Genomic DNA, 12,649 nt, shown 5'->3' on the forward strand with positions numbered 1-12,649 from the left:
GGAAGTCGTGATTTCAAAAGGCAGCAAGGATGCATATCACCCCCTGGCCACTTTCAGCAGTACCATTCACCAATCAAGTTGTAGGGTACCTCTCCAAGAGATGAAGCTGTAAAATAACCTTGTCTCAGAACTGACCAGGGGCTTTCTACATACTTCCTGTCCCTGCAATTTGACAACTGCATCCACCATGACAATGGAAAATGTCTTTTGCTTTGAGAACTCTGAGATGTGCTCCCTTGGTATGCTCTTTGTCCTAGGATGTTCTTTAAAATAGTTTGAAGAGGCAACTTGTAGAGCAAAGGGGGCCATGAATAGTGTTCACAGCTGGTAGGCAAAGAAATGTCACTGTGGATGTGTGCATTCTCCCTTTTCTGTTTATTGAATTCAGTATTATCACTGGTAGGAATTGGGCTAGTGGGTGGGAGTGGTATCCTCTTGAGTGCCTTTGGTAACAGGACTATGCCCAGGTTCTGAATTCTTGCTACAACTGAACAGAGGCATCAAGAAGTGCATTTGGTCCTAGAAAACAGTGGATCTAAGAATAGCCAGTCGTGGCTGCCAGCATAGACGTTTTCTGGTGTTAGACCCATGGTCGCACTTTTCCTAATTTCTAATGATTCCCTCTCTTCATCTGCTTCTGATATCTTTTACTCTGTCCCCTCATTCCTCCCTGTGGTTCCTGTGCCTGTCCAGATGAGCTCTATGCCCAGAAACTGAAGTACAAGGCCATTAGCGAGGAGCTGGACCACGCCCTCAATGACATGACTTCTATGTAACTATCTGACAGCAGAGTGGGGCTGGGATCTTGGCTCATGGGTGGGTGGGGGTACAGGCTTTGCATAGCGTGCTTTCGTTTTGTCCTTTGGAAACTAGACTCTCTACCTTTACTTTTGAAACATTGGTGCTGGTTACTTTGTTTGGCAAAAGCTGGGGAGGCATTTAATCTTGGATCGGTGGTAAAACCCTGATATTTTTTATTCTTAGTCTATTTTATAGTGATTTTTCTTAATTGTTTTTCAAATGTTGTCCTCTTAGAAGGGGTTCTACTAAAGGTAGAATCTGTACAACTAAGGAAATAGGGCCTAGAGAGCAAGCCTCTTGATGTGCGCCCTAATGCCAAAGTTCAGGATAAACATCTGAGATGAGAAAGAGCATTCACCTAAGAATCTAGCTGAGTCCCAGAAGCAAGCCAAGCAGTAAACAGCACCAAAAAGAGTTGTTGGGGACTTCATCTGTTTGCTGTGGATCCCTGATCCTTGATGCTAATCTACCTCTTCTTCCTATTAACCCTGAAAAGAAGCCAAATTCACAGGCTGTAGTGCCTGGCTCTGTTTTATCATTTCCTGCTGCTGCCTCTTTATTTCCTCTTCTTTCTCCCAGATTGTTACCTAGATTGATGCCGGTCCTTCTCACCTAGAGTACCCTTACTTTTTATACAGATGACTACCATCGTTTCTGCTCTGTTCTGGAACTGCCCCTTCCTGGGGAACCCAGCGCCCACTCTCGCTCTGGATTCTATTGGTCAGCCTCGCTGGTCCCCAAGGCATCAGGGTGCAGGGGACACAAAGCAACTTATGTACTCTATTCTACCCCCACCCCAAATTAAAATGCTAAGCTGCTGAAAGCCTCATGCCACCCTGCATTTGTGTCATTGACAAAGCTGCTGCAAAACGTTGGGGGTGTGATGTGGAGAACAGTTATCATAGGCTCCCCCTCCGTTGACTCAGTAGAATCAAAGCCACTTTTGTATCTATTTTTTCCTGACATTTAAGCCTGCCTGATTGGAGTCTGTCAGAGTGGGAGGCTAATAGAGGTTCCCTGGGTTAGGAATTCTAGTGTTCTTGAATCCTTCACTTCCAAGCTCTTAAATAATCTGCTTAGACTGTTTCCATTCCCTCTTTAGGTTCTCCTCCTTTGACACAGTAAGGTTGAAAGACCATCACACATGCTTTATCCTTTTCTCAGTGGTTCAGAATGCATCCTCAGACACCCAGTGGACCTGTGTACATTACTACTAAAATTGACTAATTGTATCATCCCTACTCAGAAGAACACAAAATGGATTGAATTCTCAACAGCTTTGCATTTTCTTTAAACCTTTCTTACATATTTGAGGCCTGCTAGCATGTGCTAGTGGGATATAAGACAATGGTAAATTATTATTGGAAAGACTAACACAAACAATTATTCATATTTCAAATAATGTGCATGTGAGGGTAATGATTTATTATATACATAAATCTCAATTGTTCCTGGTTCATATCATAGAAATTAAATATCAACATTTCAGTTAACAATGCACAGCAGAGATAATTCAGTCTGAATAGTGTAGCTATCAGTTGTACTAATCAAGAATTTAAGTATTGTTCATGTAATATTGAAGTTTCTTACCAGAATAGATATTTGAAACTTGTTTTTATTTTAAGTAGATACGGCCAGGTGGAAAAGTTTTCTCTAGTTTTAAAACTTCAAGTTTCATGTCAAATTTAGTTTTCTGTCAATACCATTTCTTCTGCCACTAGGTTGATTTATCCAGCAGACACATTGGTATTTTCTAGATATAGGGTTAGGGTGAGGACACAAAGATGGAGTCACCATCCCCAGTCTCAGGTTGTTTGAACTCTAGTAACAGAAGGAGAAAACACGCATAAAGATGGAGCTCCTTTGTAATGAGTGCCGTAGATAATAAAGTCTGCGGGTGTTCAGAGGCGGGAAGAGATCGATTCCAGTGGGGGTGATTCGGTTAGTAAAGACTCATGATAGAAGGCACACAGTTGATACTGAATAAACATGTTCAAACTTACCTCTTGGGGGGCTGAGGCTATATAGCTCAGTGGTAGAGTGCTTGCCTAGTATGTGTGAGCACTGGGTTTGCTTCTCAGCATCTCATATAAATAGATAGATAGATAGGTCACTATCCACTGACAACTAAAAAAAAAAAAATGCCTCTTCATTTTCACTGGGTTCCAAAAGATTGAATTTTTGCTGGGTGAAGTGGCACATGCCTATAATCCCAGCAGCCCAGGAGACTGAGACAGGAGGATCATGAGTTCAAAGCCAGCCTCAAGCAGAAAGCAAGGCTCTAAGCACCTCAGTGAGACCTTGTCTCTAAGTAAAATATAGAATGGGGCTGGGGATGTGGCTCAGTGTTTGAGTGCCTCTGAGTTCAATCCCTAATACCCACCCCCCAAAAAAAGTGCCACATAAAAATGTTGACTTTCAATTCTCAGTCATTTGCATACCATTTTTATGACATTTGCCATATTTGCATGTTACCTACTTTATTATTCAAATCTACTCTTGTTTTTAAATTTGGTGCATTCTTACTCTACACAATTGTTTTGAACTTAAAAGGTTTAATGTGCTAATGTCTTTTCCTAATGCACATTAAAAAGGGAAGGAAAAAAAAACCATAGCTCCAGAGACTTGGGAGGCTGAGGCAGGAGGATTGCAAATTTGAGACCAGCCTTGGCAACTTCAACTTAGCAATACCCTTTCTCAAAATAAAAAAGGTTAAGAGCTGGAGATATAGCTCAGTTGGTAGAGTGCTTGCCTTGCATGCACAAGGCCCTGGGTTCAATCCCCAGCACCACAAAAAATAATAATTAAAAAAATAAAAAGTCTAAGGATAGTGCTCAGTGGTAGAACACCTCTGGTTCAATCCCTAGTACCACGGGGCGGGGGCGGGGATGGGGATGGGGATAAATGAATATGTAAATAATATATATAAGTTTATAGATACATACTATTTGAATACATACTATTACATACACAGTACTAGCAATAAATTTCCCATACTTAGGTGAATATTTGATTGGTTAAGTTATTGTGGTTTACCAGGAGAGTAATCAGGGTCTGAACTAGAGTGGCGATGGGGTTATGGCACTGAAGATGGAAGAGCCTGACCCCTAAATGTAAGAAGAAAAAGTCCAGTTGCCTGTTTTGTGTGTGTGTGTGTATGTGTGTGTGTGTGTGTGTTTGCTGGGGATTGAACCCAGGGCCTTGTGCATGTGAGGCAAGCAAATACTCTACCAACTGAGCCATATCCCCAGCCTTAGGTGCCTGGTTTTAAAACTTGAAAATGGAGATGTTAGAGATGTAAGGAGGTCTCGCCATTCTGGTTTGGGGAGCCAGGGGAAAAAGAAGAGAAGAATATATCAAAACATTGGCAGGTATCCAGGTAAAAAGATGTTGAAGCTCAAAGGGGAGAGCTTGATGTGAGAGGTTTGGGGATCCAAAAGGGCATAGATAGTTTAGGGCATGGAAGCACATTACAAGCATAAAGGACAATTGCAATGTAAATAGAGTTAAAGAGGAAAATCATGTGTCGAAGAGAATGCCAAATGGAACTAGTTTTAGTTTTGGTCCTTGAAGAAGTTTAGCGTGGGATTCAACTTAGCAATACCCTTTCTCAAAATAAAAGGGGTTCTTAATGTCAGCAGATAGGTTGAGACATAAAGGTAATTGAAGAAAGTATCATCCATTGATACTCTAGTAATTCAAGGGTACATTTGAGCATTAGGTCCCAGGGGGAGAAACCATATTCAAGGGGCAGAAGAATACTGATGGAAAGAAGGTGTATAGGCAGTATGGATAGCTTATAGCAGTATTGCCTGTTTGGCAGTGATGGTTAGTATAGTGGTAGTCAGTGGCCGTATGTGGTTGATAAGCACTCAAAATGTGGCTAGGCTAGAATATGAGAGAGCTAAAATTCTCATTGTATTTATTTTTAGTTTATTTCAATTTAATTAGCCACATGTGTCTAGTGGTTACTCTATTGGACCAGTACAGTTCTAGACATTTAGTATTTTGAGCAGAAGTTGGCTTTGGTGCAGAAAAAATATTTCTTAGAAAGGAAAGAAGAGAATAGAGTTTGAGAGAAAAGGGAGGTATTTCAGCTTTGGTAGCTCCTACTTTATCCCATGGGCAGGACTATTGTGAGCAAAGATAGCCCTATAAGCTGGGGCAGTGGAATAAAACAAAATACCATGTAGTGCCCAGTGTTAATGAAAATCCCTCTTTTAATGCTCTGTATCCTTTAATGAGCCATCCTTTATTACTTGAGCCTGGACTAGCTGTGAGGTTAAGGCTAAGCATCAAACCAAAGCACTTGGCCCCTTAACAACTTCCCCTCCAGGAACCACAGGCTATTCCTGTAGTTTCGATGAGGAACCAAGTGTGGCTGAACCCAGGTATCTGAAGGGAAGGAACTGACCTCCTGTGTTCCGCAGGCTTACCTTAGCCCACACCAGTTTCCTCCTTTCATGGGATATTGTTCAAATATTCCCTGGCTCCAGAGGATGATTCTCTAATAGGGCATTGCTAAACTACCAGACCCAATGGGTTCTCTGCTTTGCCTTGTTTTGTGTTGCTTTACTGTTTCCTGGGTCCCAAGAACCTTAATGAACTAGTAGCCAATGCTGAATTCCCAGTTATTAGAGCAGAGTTCAAAGCTAAGTTCAAGGTGAGATGACAACTGACATTTGTCTTTCTGACCTTAGTTTTTAGGGAACTCTGCATTCTGGACTTATTTAGTAAAGTAATAAAATACTCACACCCCACCCCTGTGTCTCTTTATTTCTTCCCTAAATGGAACAAAACCCTCATTAACCAAGCTGTTTTGAGGGATAAGATCTTAATAATATTCTTCTTTCCTGAGACAGGAGTGGGAATCCCACAAACTAATGTGGACATAAATGAGATCTGTGTATAATATGACGTCACAGTTTGAGAAATGAGGGTTCACAGGTTTATCAAGGATGCAATAGCAATTAGACTAGTGCAGCCCCAGGAGTCTTAGAGCTTATAGACTAATACTGTGCTTCTCAATGGTAAGCTTTGTCATTTAGGGTAGGACAGTTCTTTTTTTTTTTTTTTTAAGAGAGAGTGAGAGAGGGAGGAAGAGAGAGAGAGAATTTTTTAATATTTATTTTTTAGTTCTCAGCGGACACAACATCTTTGTTTGTATGTGGTGCTGCGGATCGAACCCGGGCCGCACGCATGCCAGGCGAGCCTGCTACCCCTTGAGCCACATCCCCAGCCCCATAGGACAATTCTTGAACATAAAAATGACCCTGCATATTTCTGTCCCCTGGCTAGTAATTACCTTAGAGTCTTCCGGTCATTGAGACAGTAAAAACCTATCAGTATATATTTCCATATTCTCTGGGAGAGATGAGGGGCAATGAGAACCACTGGTTCTTAGCCAGGTGGCAGTCATCTGTAGTCCCCAGCTACTCAGGAAGATGAGACAGGAGAATCACTAGAATCCAGTAGTTTGAGGCTAATCTGGGCAACATAACAAAACTCTTGTCTTGTCTGTTAGAATAGAAACAGAAAGAAAAACCACACTGGTTTAAAGGGTGAAATTTTAAAAGTCTTAGGGGCCAGGAGTGACAGTACATGTAATCCCAGCCACTCAGGAAGCTGAGATGGGAGGCTGAGACAGGAGGATTTCAAGTTTGAGGTCAGCCTCAGTGACTTAATAAGTTCCTAAGAACCTCAGTGAGACCCTGTCTCAAAATAAAAAGAGCTGAGGATGTGGCTCAGTGGTTAAGTGCCCCTGGGTTCAATCCCTGGTACCAAAATGTGAAAAATAAAAAAGCTCCAGGGAGGGGAGGTGTAGCTCAGAAGCAGGATGCTTGTCTAGCATGCTTGAGGCCCTTGGTTCAGTATTCAGCATTACAATAAGGGAATTCTACCCTGTTTTCTGCGTCCCCACAACTCTTCCTATTGGGGATTCTACCCAGTCCTTACGCCTGATAGGCAAATGCTCTGCCATTGAGGTTTTGTTTTTTGAGACAGTCTCCCTAAGTTATGAGGCTGGCCTTAAACTTGCTCTCTGCCTCAGCCTCCTAAGACTGAGATTATAAGCGTGGGCCACTGTTCCCAGCCCTAATTTTGCTCTTAAATTAGTGTCATTCCTTCTCAGGCTCTTTTTATATATATGCATGCTTTCTGTGTTGATAGTGTGCTGTTGTGATGGGCAAAAGGTGCAATTTATGCAGTCCAGAGGGAGAAATAAAGAATGTCCATGTGCTTCTGCCCTAGTCAATGCTTTATTCACTCAAATCATTCAATACAGTTTCACTCTATAGATTCTTATTCAAGAAAACGTCAATCCTTAATGCTAGGCACTGCAATAGACATAATCACTTCACAGCAAACAATTCTAGATTAATTCTAAGCACTGCAAACACAATTATCATGACAGGCTAATGACAGACATTTCTTCTGCATGCTAAGTTCAAGTGTCAGATCAAAAGTCTCAAGCTTTAGGCTTTAAGTCTAGCAGATGCACGCACACTTACTCAGACCACGGTGATCAGATCAGGAATCAAGGCAAGCTCTTCCTGGGGTCGAGCTGACGGCTGGCTGAGGAGAAGGTCATAGGGAGAACTTGTGGCTCTCACCAGGGTCAAGATGTGGCTGTGGAGTTGGAGAGCTGTGAGGAAAATACAGAGGATCAGCAGACGGTGAAAAGTGTTGGAGTGTCAGTCCCAGGTCCTCATCAGACTCTCAGCTTGAGGGCATCATCATTGTCAGCTGCCACCAGATCTCTCTCAGTGACATCATTTACCCTGGGGTTAAAATATCTGGTCTGGTGGTCCCCACCCTGATCTTTTTGCCTTTTTCTTTTTTCCATATTGAGGTTCTGAGATCAATTTGAAACAAGCTATAAAACATGAAGAAACTTACTAATGAACTTCAGAGGCTGATATTAGAAGTAGATCAGAATTGAGTGTTTTAAGATGTATCTGAATTCCCCATAACTCAATTCCCCCCAAGGTGTACTCAGAAAAAGCCAGTGGACTTGAGCACCTTACTCTTTGTATCAGGAATGATTTGAGTTATAAGAAAAAGCATTATGGTAGCATAAATAAGTATGGGATTTATTTTTGTCACTTAATAGGTCTAGCGATGAATGACTATAGTCAAGATATAGCTGGAGTTTCTTTGATTCTCTTAAGGGTTAAAATAATTAGCTCCCATTTTTAAGGCAAGAAGGAGAGCTGAAGTTTTCTAAGAAGTTCCCAGCAGATTCTTCCTCTATATCTCATTGGCCAGAACTGGATCCTGTGATCACCTATAGCTGGAAAGGAGGATGAAAATAAGGAGCAGAGTAGTCTTGATTGATGTACACCAGTAGGAGATCTTTGCATGGACTAGGCACACTGTTTATTTAGAAAATAAGGGAAAATTGGATATGGATTGGATAGGCCTCTTATGGGTTTATCACACAAGAAAAAGCATTTGTCTGGGTACAGTGGCATACACCTGTAATCCCAAAGAGTTTGGAGGCTGAGGTGAGAAGATCTTAAGTTTGTAGCCAGAATATAGCGAGATGCTCAGTAACTTAGTAAGACCCTGTTCTCAAAATAAAAAAGGGCTAGGGATATAGCTCAGTTGGTAGAGTGCTTGTCTTGTATACACAAGGCCCTGGGTTCAATCCCCAGCACTTCAAGAAAAGGTGGGGGGCTGAGGATGTGAGTCAGTGGTAAAACACTCTTGGGTTTAATCTCCAGCAACCCCCCCCCCCAAAAAAAAAATGTAGACTTGAGTGGGTGGGAATATTTATCCCAATCTGCTATGTGTAATGTTGTGTTGAATGCTTTTACAGCAAAATGTTCAACTGTCCCATTCCCTTCAAACCCTGGTTATTATTAATGCATTTCTTCTAAGCCAACGCATCTTCCCTCTTTGCCCTGTTTTCACTTGTCTCAGTTTCTCAACCCAGGGAATAAATACAGTGAAGGAGGTAATTTTTTTCTCCCTCAAAATGTTGTCCAACCAACTTGTCAGTCCAAATTTCTGATTTCTCTGTTGGTCTTTCCACCAACTGACTGACTCTTGCTGCCCTCTGTCTGAGTCCTCCTTGCATCCATCCTACCTTACAGATGCATGTTACATATACCAACCAGCTAGTTGAAAGACTCAGATTTACTTCTGGTACTTTACTAACCTTCCCTTTTTCTCTTTCTCCTCCTCTTTCTCCTCTCCTTCTCTTGTTTTCCCTCCTCTCCTCCGTTGCTGCTGCAGAGCGTCTCTACAGCCAACTTGAGCGAAACCGCCTGCTTTCTAATGAGCTGAAGCTAACGCTGCATGATCTGTGTGACTGATGGGCAGGGCTCACAGATGCCCAGTAAACCACTGACCTGGACCCCAGCAAAAAAAGCTGATTGTCTTTTAAAAAGTTATTATTTTGCCCTAAGCAAGTTGCTTTTTAATTGGGGCAGTTAGAACACTGTTGATTTCCTAACCGCATTGTTAAGTTAGAACAGTTGGATACTGCATTTTTATCCCTTTAAAAGAGATGATGTAACTCATCTCTGAAGGAAAGGGCCTGAGATTATAGTGAAAACTTTTCTCCCCTTTCACTGCTGCTCTTTCATGTGTGCACTGACTAGGATATGTTCTTTTGCATGGATGTTTTCTAACAATAAAGAGACTGACTTTACAAGATGTTGTAACTGCTTCATCTGCAGGCTCAAGGATGAGCCCTTGCGACTGGGTGGAAAAAAGGGAAGGGAAAGAAGGGTGTGGGATATGAATATGGATCTTTGTTGCCATCACCTTCTCTAAGTGAAGGTTTGAATATTTTCCTCCCCTCCTTAGAGCACTCAGGTTTGCTTGCTTAATAGATGAGGTGCTCCTTGATGGTTAGCCACCAGTTTTCTTCCTAATATTTCCCCTCTTGCTTCCTTTTCCTGGTTTTATGTTTAATTGCAAGTAACTTGTCACAGGCTAGTTCTGGCTAATGGCTCGGCAAAAACTAAGTATATATCTAGATAGTATTCTTGGATTTGTTTTCTTTGGCTTAGCCATGAGGGCTTGTTTATTTATCCCACCAACTATTTCTTTCCCCTTTACTTTTTAGAGAAAACATGTAGTACATGAAGATTTCCTATGCTGTTTTCCAGTTGAGATTCTGGTGTTTCACTGGTAGAAATATGTCCATCCTTGTTTGCAACGGTTAGATTGCAGTGAACCTTTTCAAGCAGATATTTGTTCCCTGCACAAAAACCTAGAAGAGTGGATGGCTGAAGCTTCAGGCCTGCTCCTTCAGTGACTGAAATTGAAAGCCTTGGTTGGGTGTGGGAGGGAGAGGAAATGGCTGATAAGTTCCTCCACTCCCTCCCCCAGGAAGTACAGCTACTTAGCAACTTTGCAACTTCAGTAGGCAAGCCAGGGGCCCTGCACAAACCCAGTGAGGCTCACTGTTGTGGTTGAGAAGGCAGCTGCTTTCTTAGTCTGCAGCTTCCCTGAAGCAGGACCAAGTCCAGAGAGTGAACAGACCCAGAAATTTACTTTTGATAACTTCTCTCCTTTATCCCCATTAGATAAGCTGAAATGCACCAAAGAGGAGCACCTCTGTACACAAAGGATGCTGGACCAGACTCTGCTTGACCTGAATGAGATGTAGAGCTCCCCAGTCCCGCCCTGCTGCTGCTCCTCCCTCTGACCCTGACTCCGCCTGAGGCCAGCCAGCCCGAAGCTGACCTTGAAACTGAGGGCTGATCTTTAACTGGAAGGCTGCTTTCTCCTTTCAACACCCCCTCAACCCCCTACCCCCTTGTCTTTTTCACCAAACTGTCTCTGCTTCTTCCCAGAGATTCCAGCTGGGCTAGAGGCTGAGCACCTTTGGGAACAGCATTTAAGGGAATGTGAGCACAACGCAAAGTGTCTTTAAAAGCATGTTGTGATGTACACATTTTGTAATTACTTTTTTTGTTGTTACAGTAACCATTTGTAAAACATTCCAAATAATTTCATAGCTCTGAAGCAGCAATCTAATTCCCTTCTCACTTTTGGAAGGTAACTTTCCAGCCTAATCCCTATTGCCCTCTCCATAGAGGAGGAAAAGAGGAATGGGCCTGCCTTACTGAGAGCCAAACAGAGCCCAGGAAAGACTCTACTATGGCAAACCTCATTGCTCTGTGCAAAGTACTAGCCAAACCAGAAAGGTGATTCCAAGAGGAGTTAGCCAAAAAAACAAAAACCTTGCTATTCAGGTTTTGTTTTATTTTTAGCTTTAAGGTATCTTTAGACAACTGTATTCTTATTTTTTACTTTTTTTCATCAGAAATGACCAAATTAACATGGTGAGACCTCTGAGACTTTTTGTTTTTCTGGTGCTGGGGATTGAACCCAGGGCCTCGTGCTTGTTCGGCAAATGCTCTACCACTGAGCCATATTCTTAGCCCTGAGACCAAATTTTTCTCCCATCTCTACCCACTTCCCAAGTGTTCACAGAATGGATCATGGGCCCCTTAATCTTGCGTGACCACTTAATTGCTCTCCTGCTTGCTTGAGAAAAAAAAAAAAGAAAGAAAGAAAATTATGTTTTGGCCACTGATTTAGCCATATGAACTCATCTCATCACCCTTTTCTGGGTCTGAAGCTGCTGTATCTAAAAGTGCCATCTCATTGTGCTTTGTATCAGTCAGTGCTGGAGAATCTTGAATAGCTTATGTACACAACTTTTTAAATTTTATATTATTTTGAAACTGCATCTTTGGGGTGGGGTACCTGGCCACCTCGTCTGGCTGTGAGAGTCCTGCAGTCTGGGCTGGCAGTGTGCTGATCTTTCAAAGTTTCTTTCCCAGCCCAATCCCCACTTTTTTAGGTGAGGTTTCGTGAGGTCTGTTAGGTGTACATCCTGCAGCTTATTGGCTTAAAATGTATTCTCCTTTGTTGTGGTCTCTTTGGGGCCAGTTGGGAGAAAGACAAACAATAGTGCAACTGTTTTGATACTGAATATTGACAAGTGTCTTTTTGAAATAAAGAACCAGTCCCTCCAAACTTCAGATCTACTTGTGTTTTATTTATTAAACCAAATGTGCTTTTTTTCCACAGGAGCTGTGAGGTTTGAGCTAAAAATCAGATCTCATTGGGTGGTAGCAACAGGATTTAACATAGACAAAGACTGGTTTCAAAACATAGCTCTCAAAATTCCTAATTATATTTCCTGATATAAATCATTTAGGGTTGTCTTGTAAAATGGGGATAACATGTATTGTCAGAGCAAAGTGAAGATTGGAAATAAAGTGTGTGGTTTTAGTATACTGTTCCTAGGCGAGTCTTTCAGTTAATACCTTACTGGATATTTGGAGAAAACACATTAATTTAACAAGTGCTCCCAAAGTATTTGCTTAGAGACAGGCTGTATGAGTGGATGGCTTTCAAAGCTGCCTTTGAGACAGGCATTTCCTGCGTTCTGGCCTTGAAGTGTGATGTGTATCTGACTTCCTAGTTAAAATTACAGAGCTCCCTTGACAAAGTCCAGCTGTTTATAGACTGGAAATTTTTCCGTTTACAGGCATAGAACAGTACTGACTGGAAATTATTGCAAAAAAAAAAAATTTTTTTTTTTTTTCAATCTAGGAGCCAAACAATGGACAACGGAATGAGAAGTTAAGCTTGGAGAAATGTTTGTTATACATTTCTGCTTGTTCCTTACTATTGGAAAAAACCTGCCATACTTTTTTTTTTGTTGCAGGGGGCAGGGTGGTTTTCTGGGTATCAACACCCCCCACCCCGGCCTTAAGCAGGTAAGCACGCGAGGCCAGCACTCTTGAGCTACACTCCCAACACTGCGAAGTCCAAATCTAGGAAGGTAGCCCTTTAAGTTCCTGAAACTTCAGCAAAA

General features: G+C 42.0%; 1 protein-coding gene across 17 annotated transcripts in view; it reads left to right on the plus strand.

The window, feature by feature from the left end:
* The window catches only part of Tpm3 (tropomyosin 3), a 33,017-nt gene extending 21,210 nt beyond the window's left edge, over positions 1 to 11,807 (plus strand). For 5 of the 17 annotated variants that reach the window (XM_078027506.1, XM_021730489.3, XM_021730492.3 and 2 more), the window contains 2 exons: positions 694 to 772; positions 9,040 to 9,460. In XM_078027506.1, the coding sequence (XP_077883632.1) occupies positions 694 to 772; positions 9,040 to 9,061 (101 nt within the window). In that variant the 3' untranslated portion in view covers positions 9,062 to 9,460. Of the gene's footprint in view, positions 1 to 693; positions 777 to 1,439; positions 1,636 to 9,039; positions 9,461 to 10,340 lie in introns of those variants that run through there. The other 12 variants (XM_013361126.4, XM_005331282.5, XM_005331287.5 and 9 more) reach the window with 5 other exon arrangements.
* The last annotated feature ends 842 nt before the right edge of the window (positions 11,808 to 12,649 follow it).

This window comes from Ictidomys tridecemlineatus, chromosome 11 (assembly GCF_052094955.1).
Source record: "Ictidomys tridecemlineatus isolate mIctTri1 chromosome 11, mIctTri1.hap1, whole genome shotgun sequence".
Lineage (NCBI taxonomy): Eukaryota > Metazoa > Chordata > Mammalia > Rodentia > Sciuridae > Ictidomys > Ictidomys tridecemlineatus.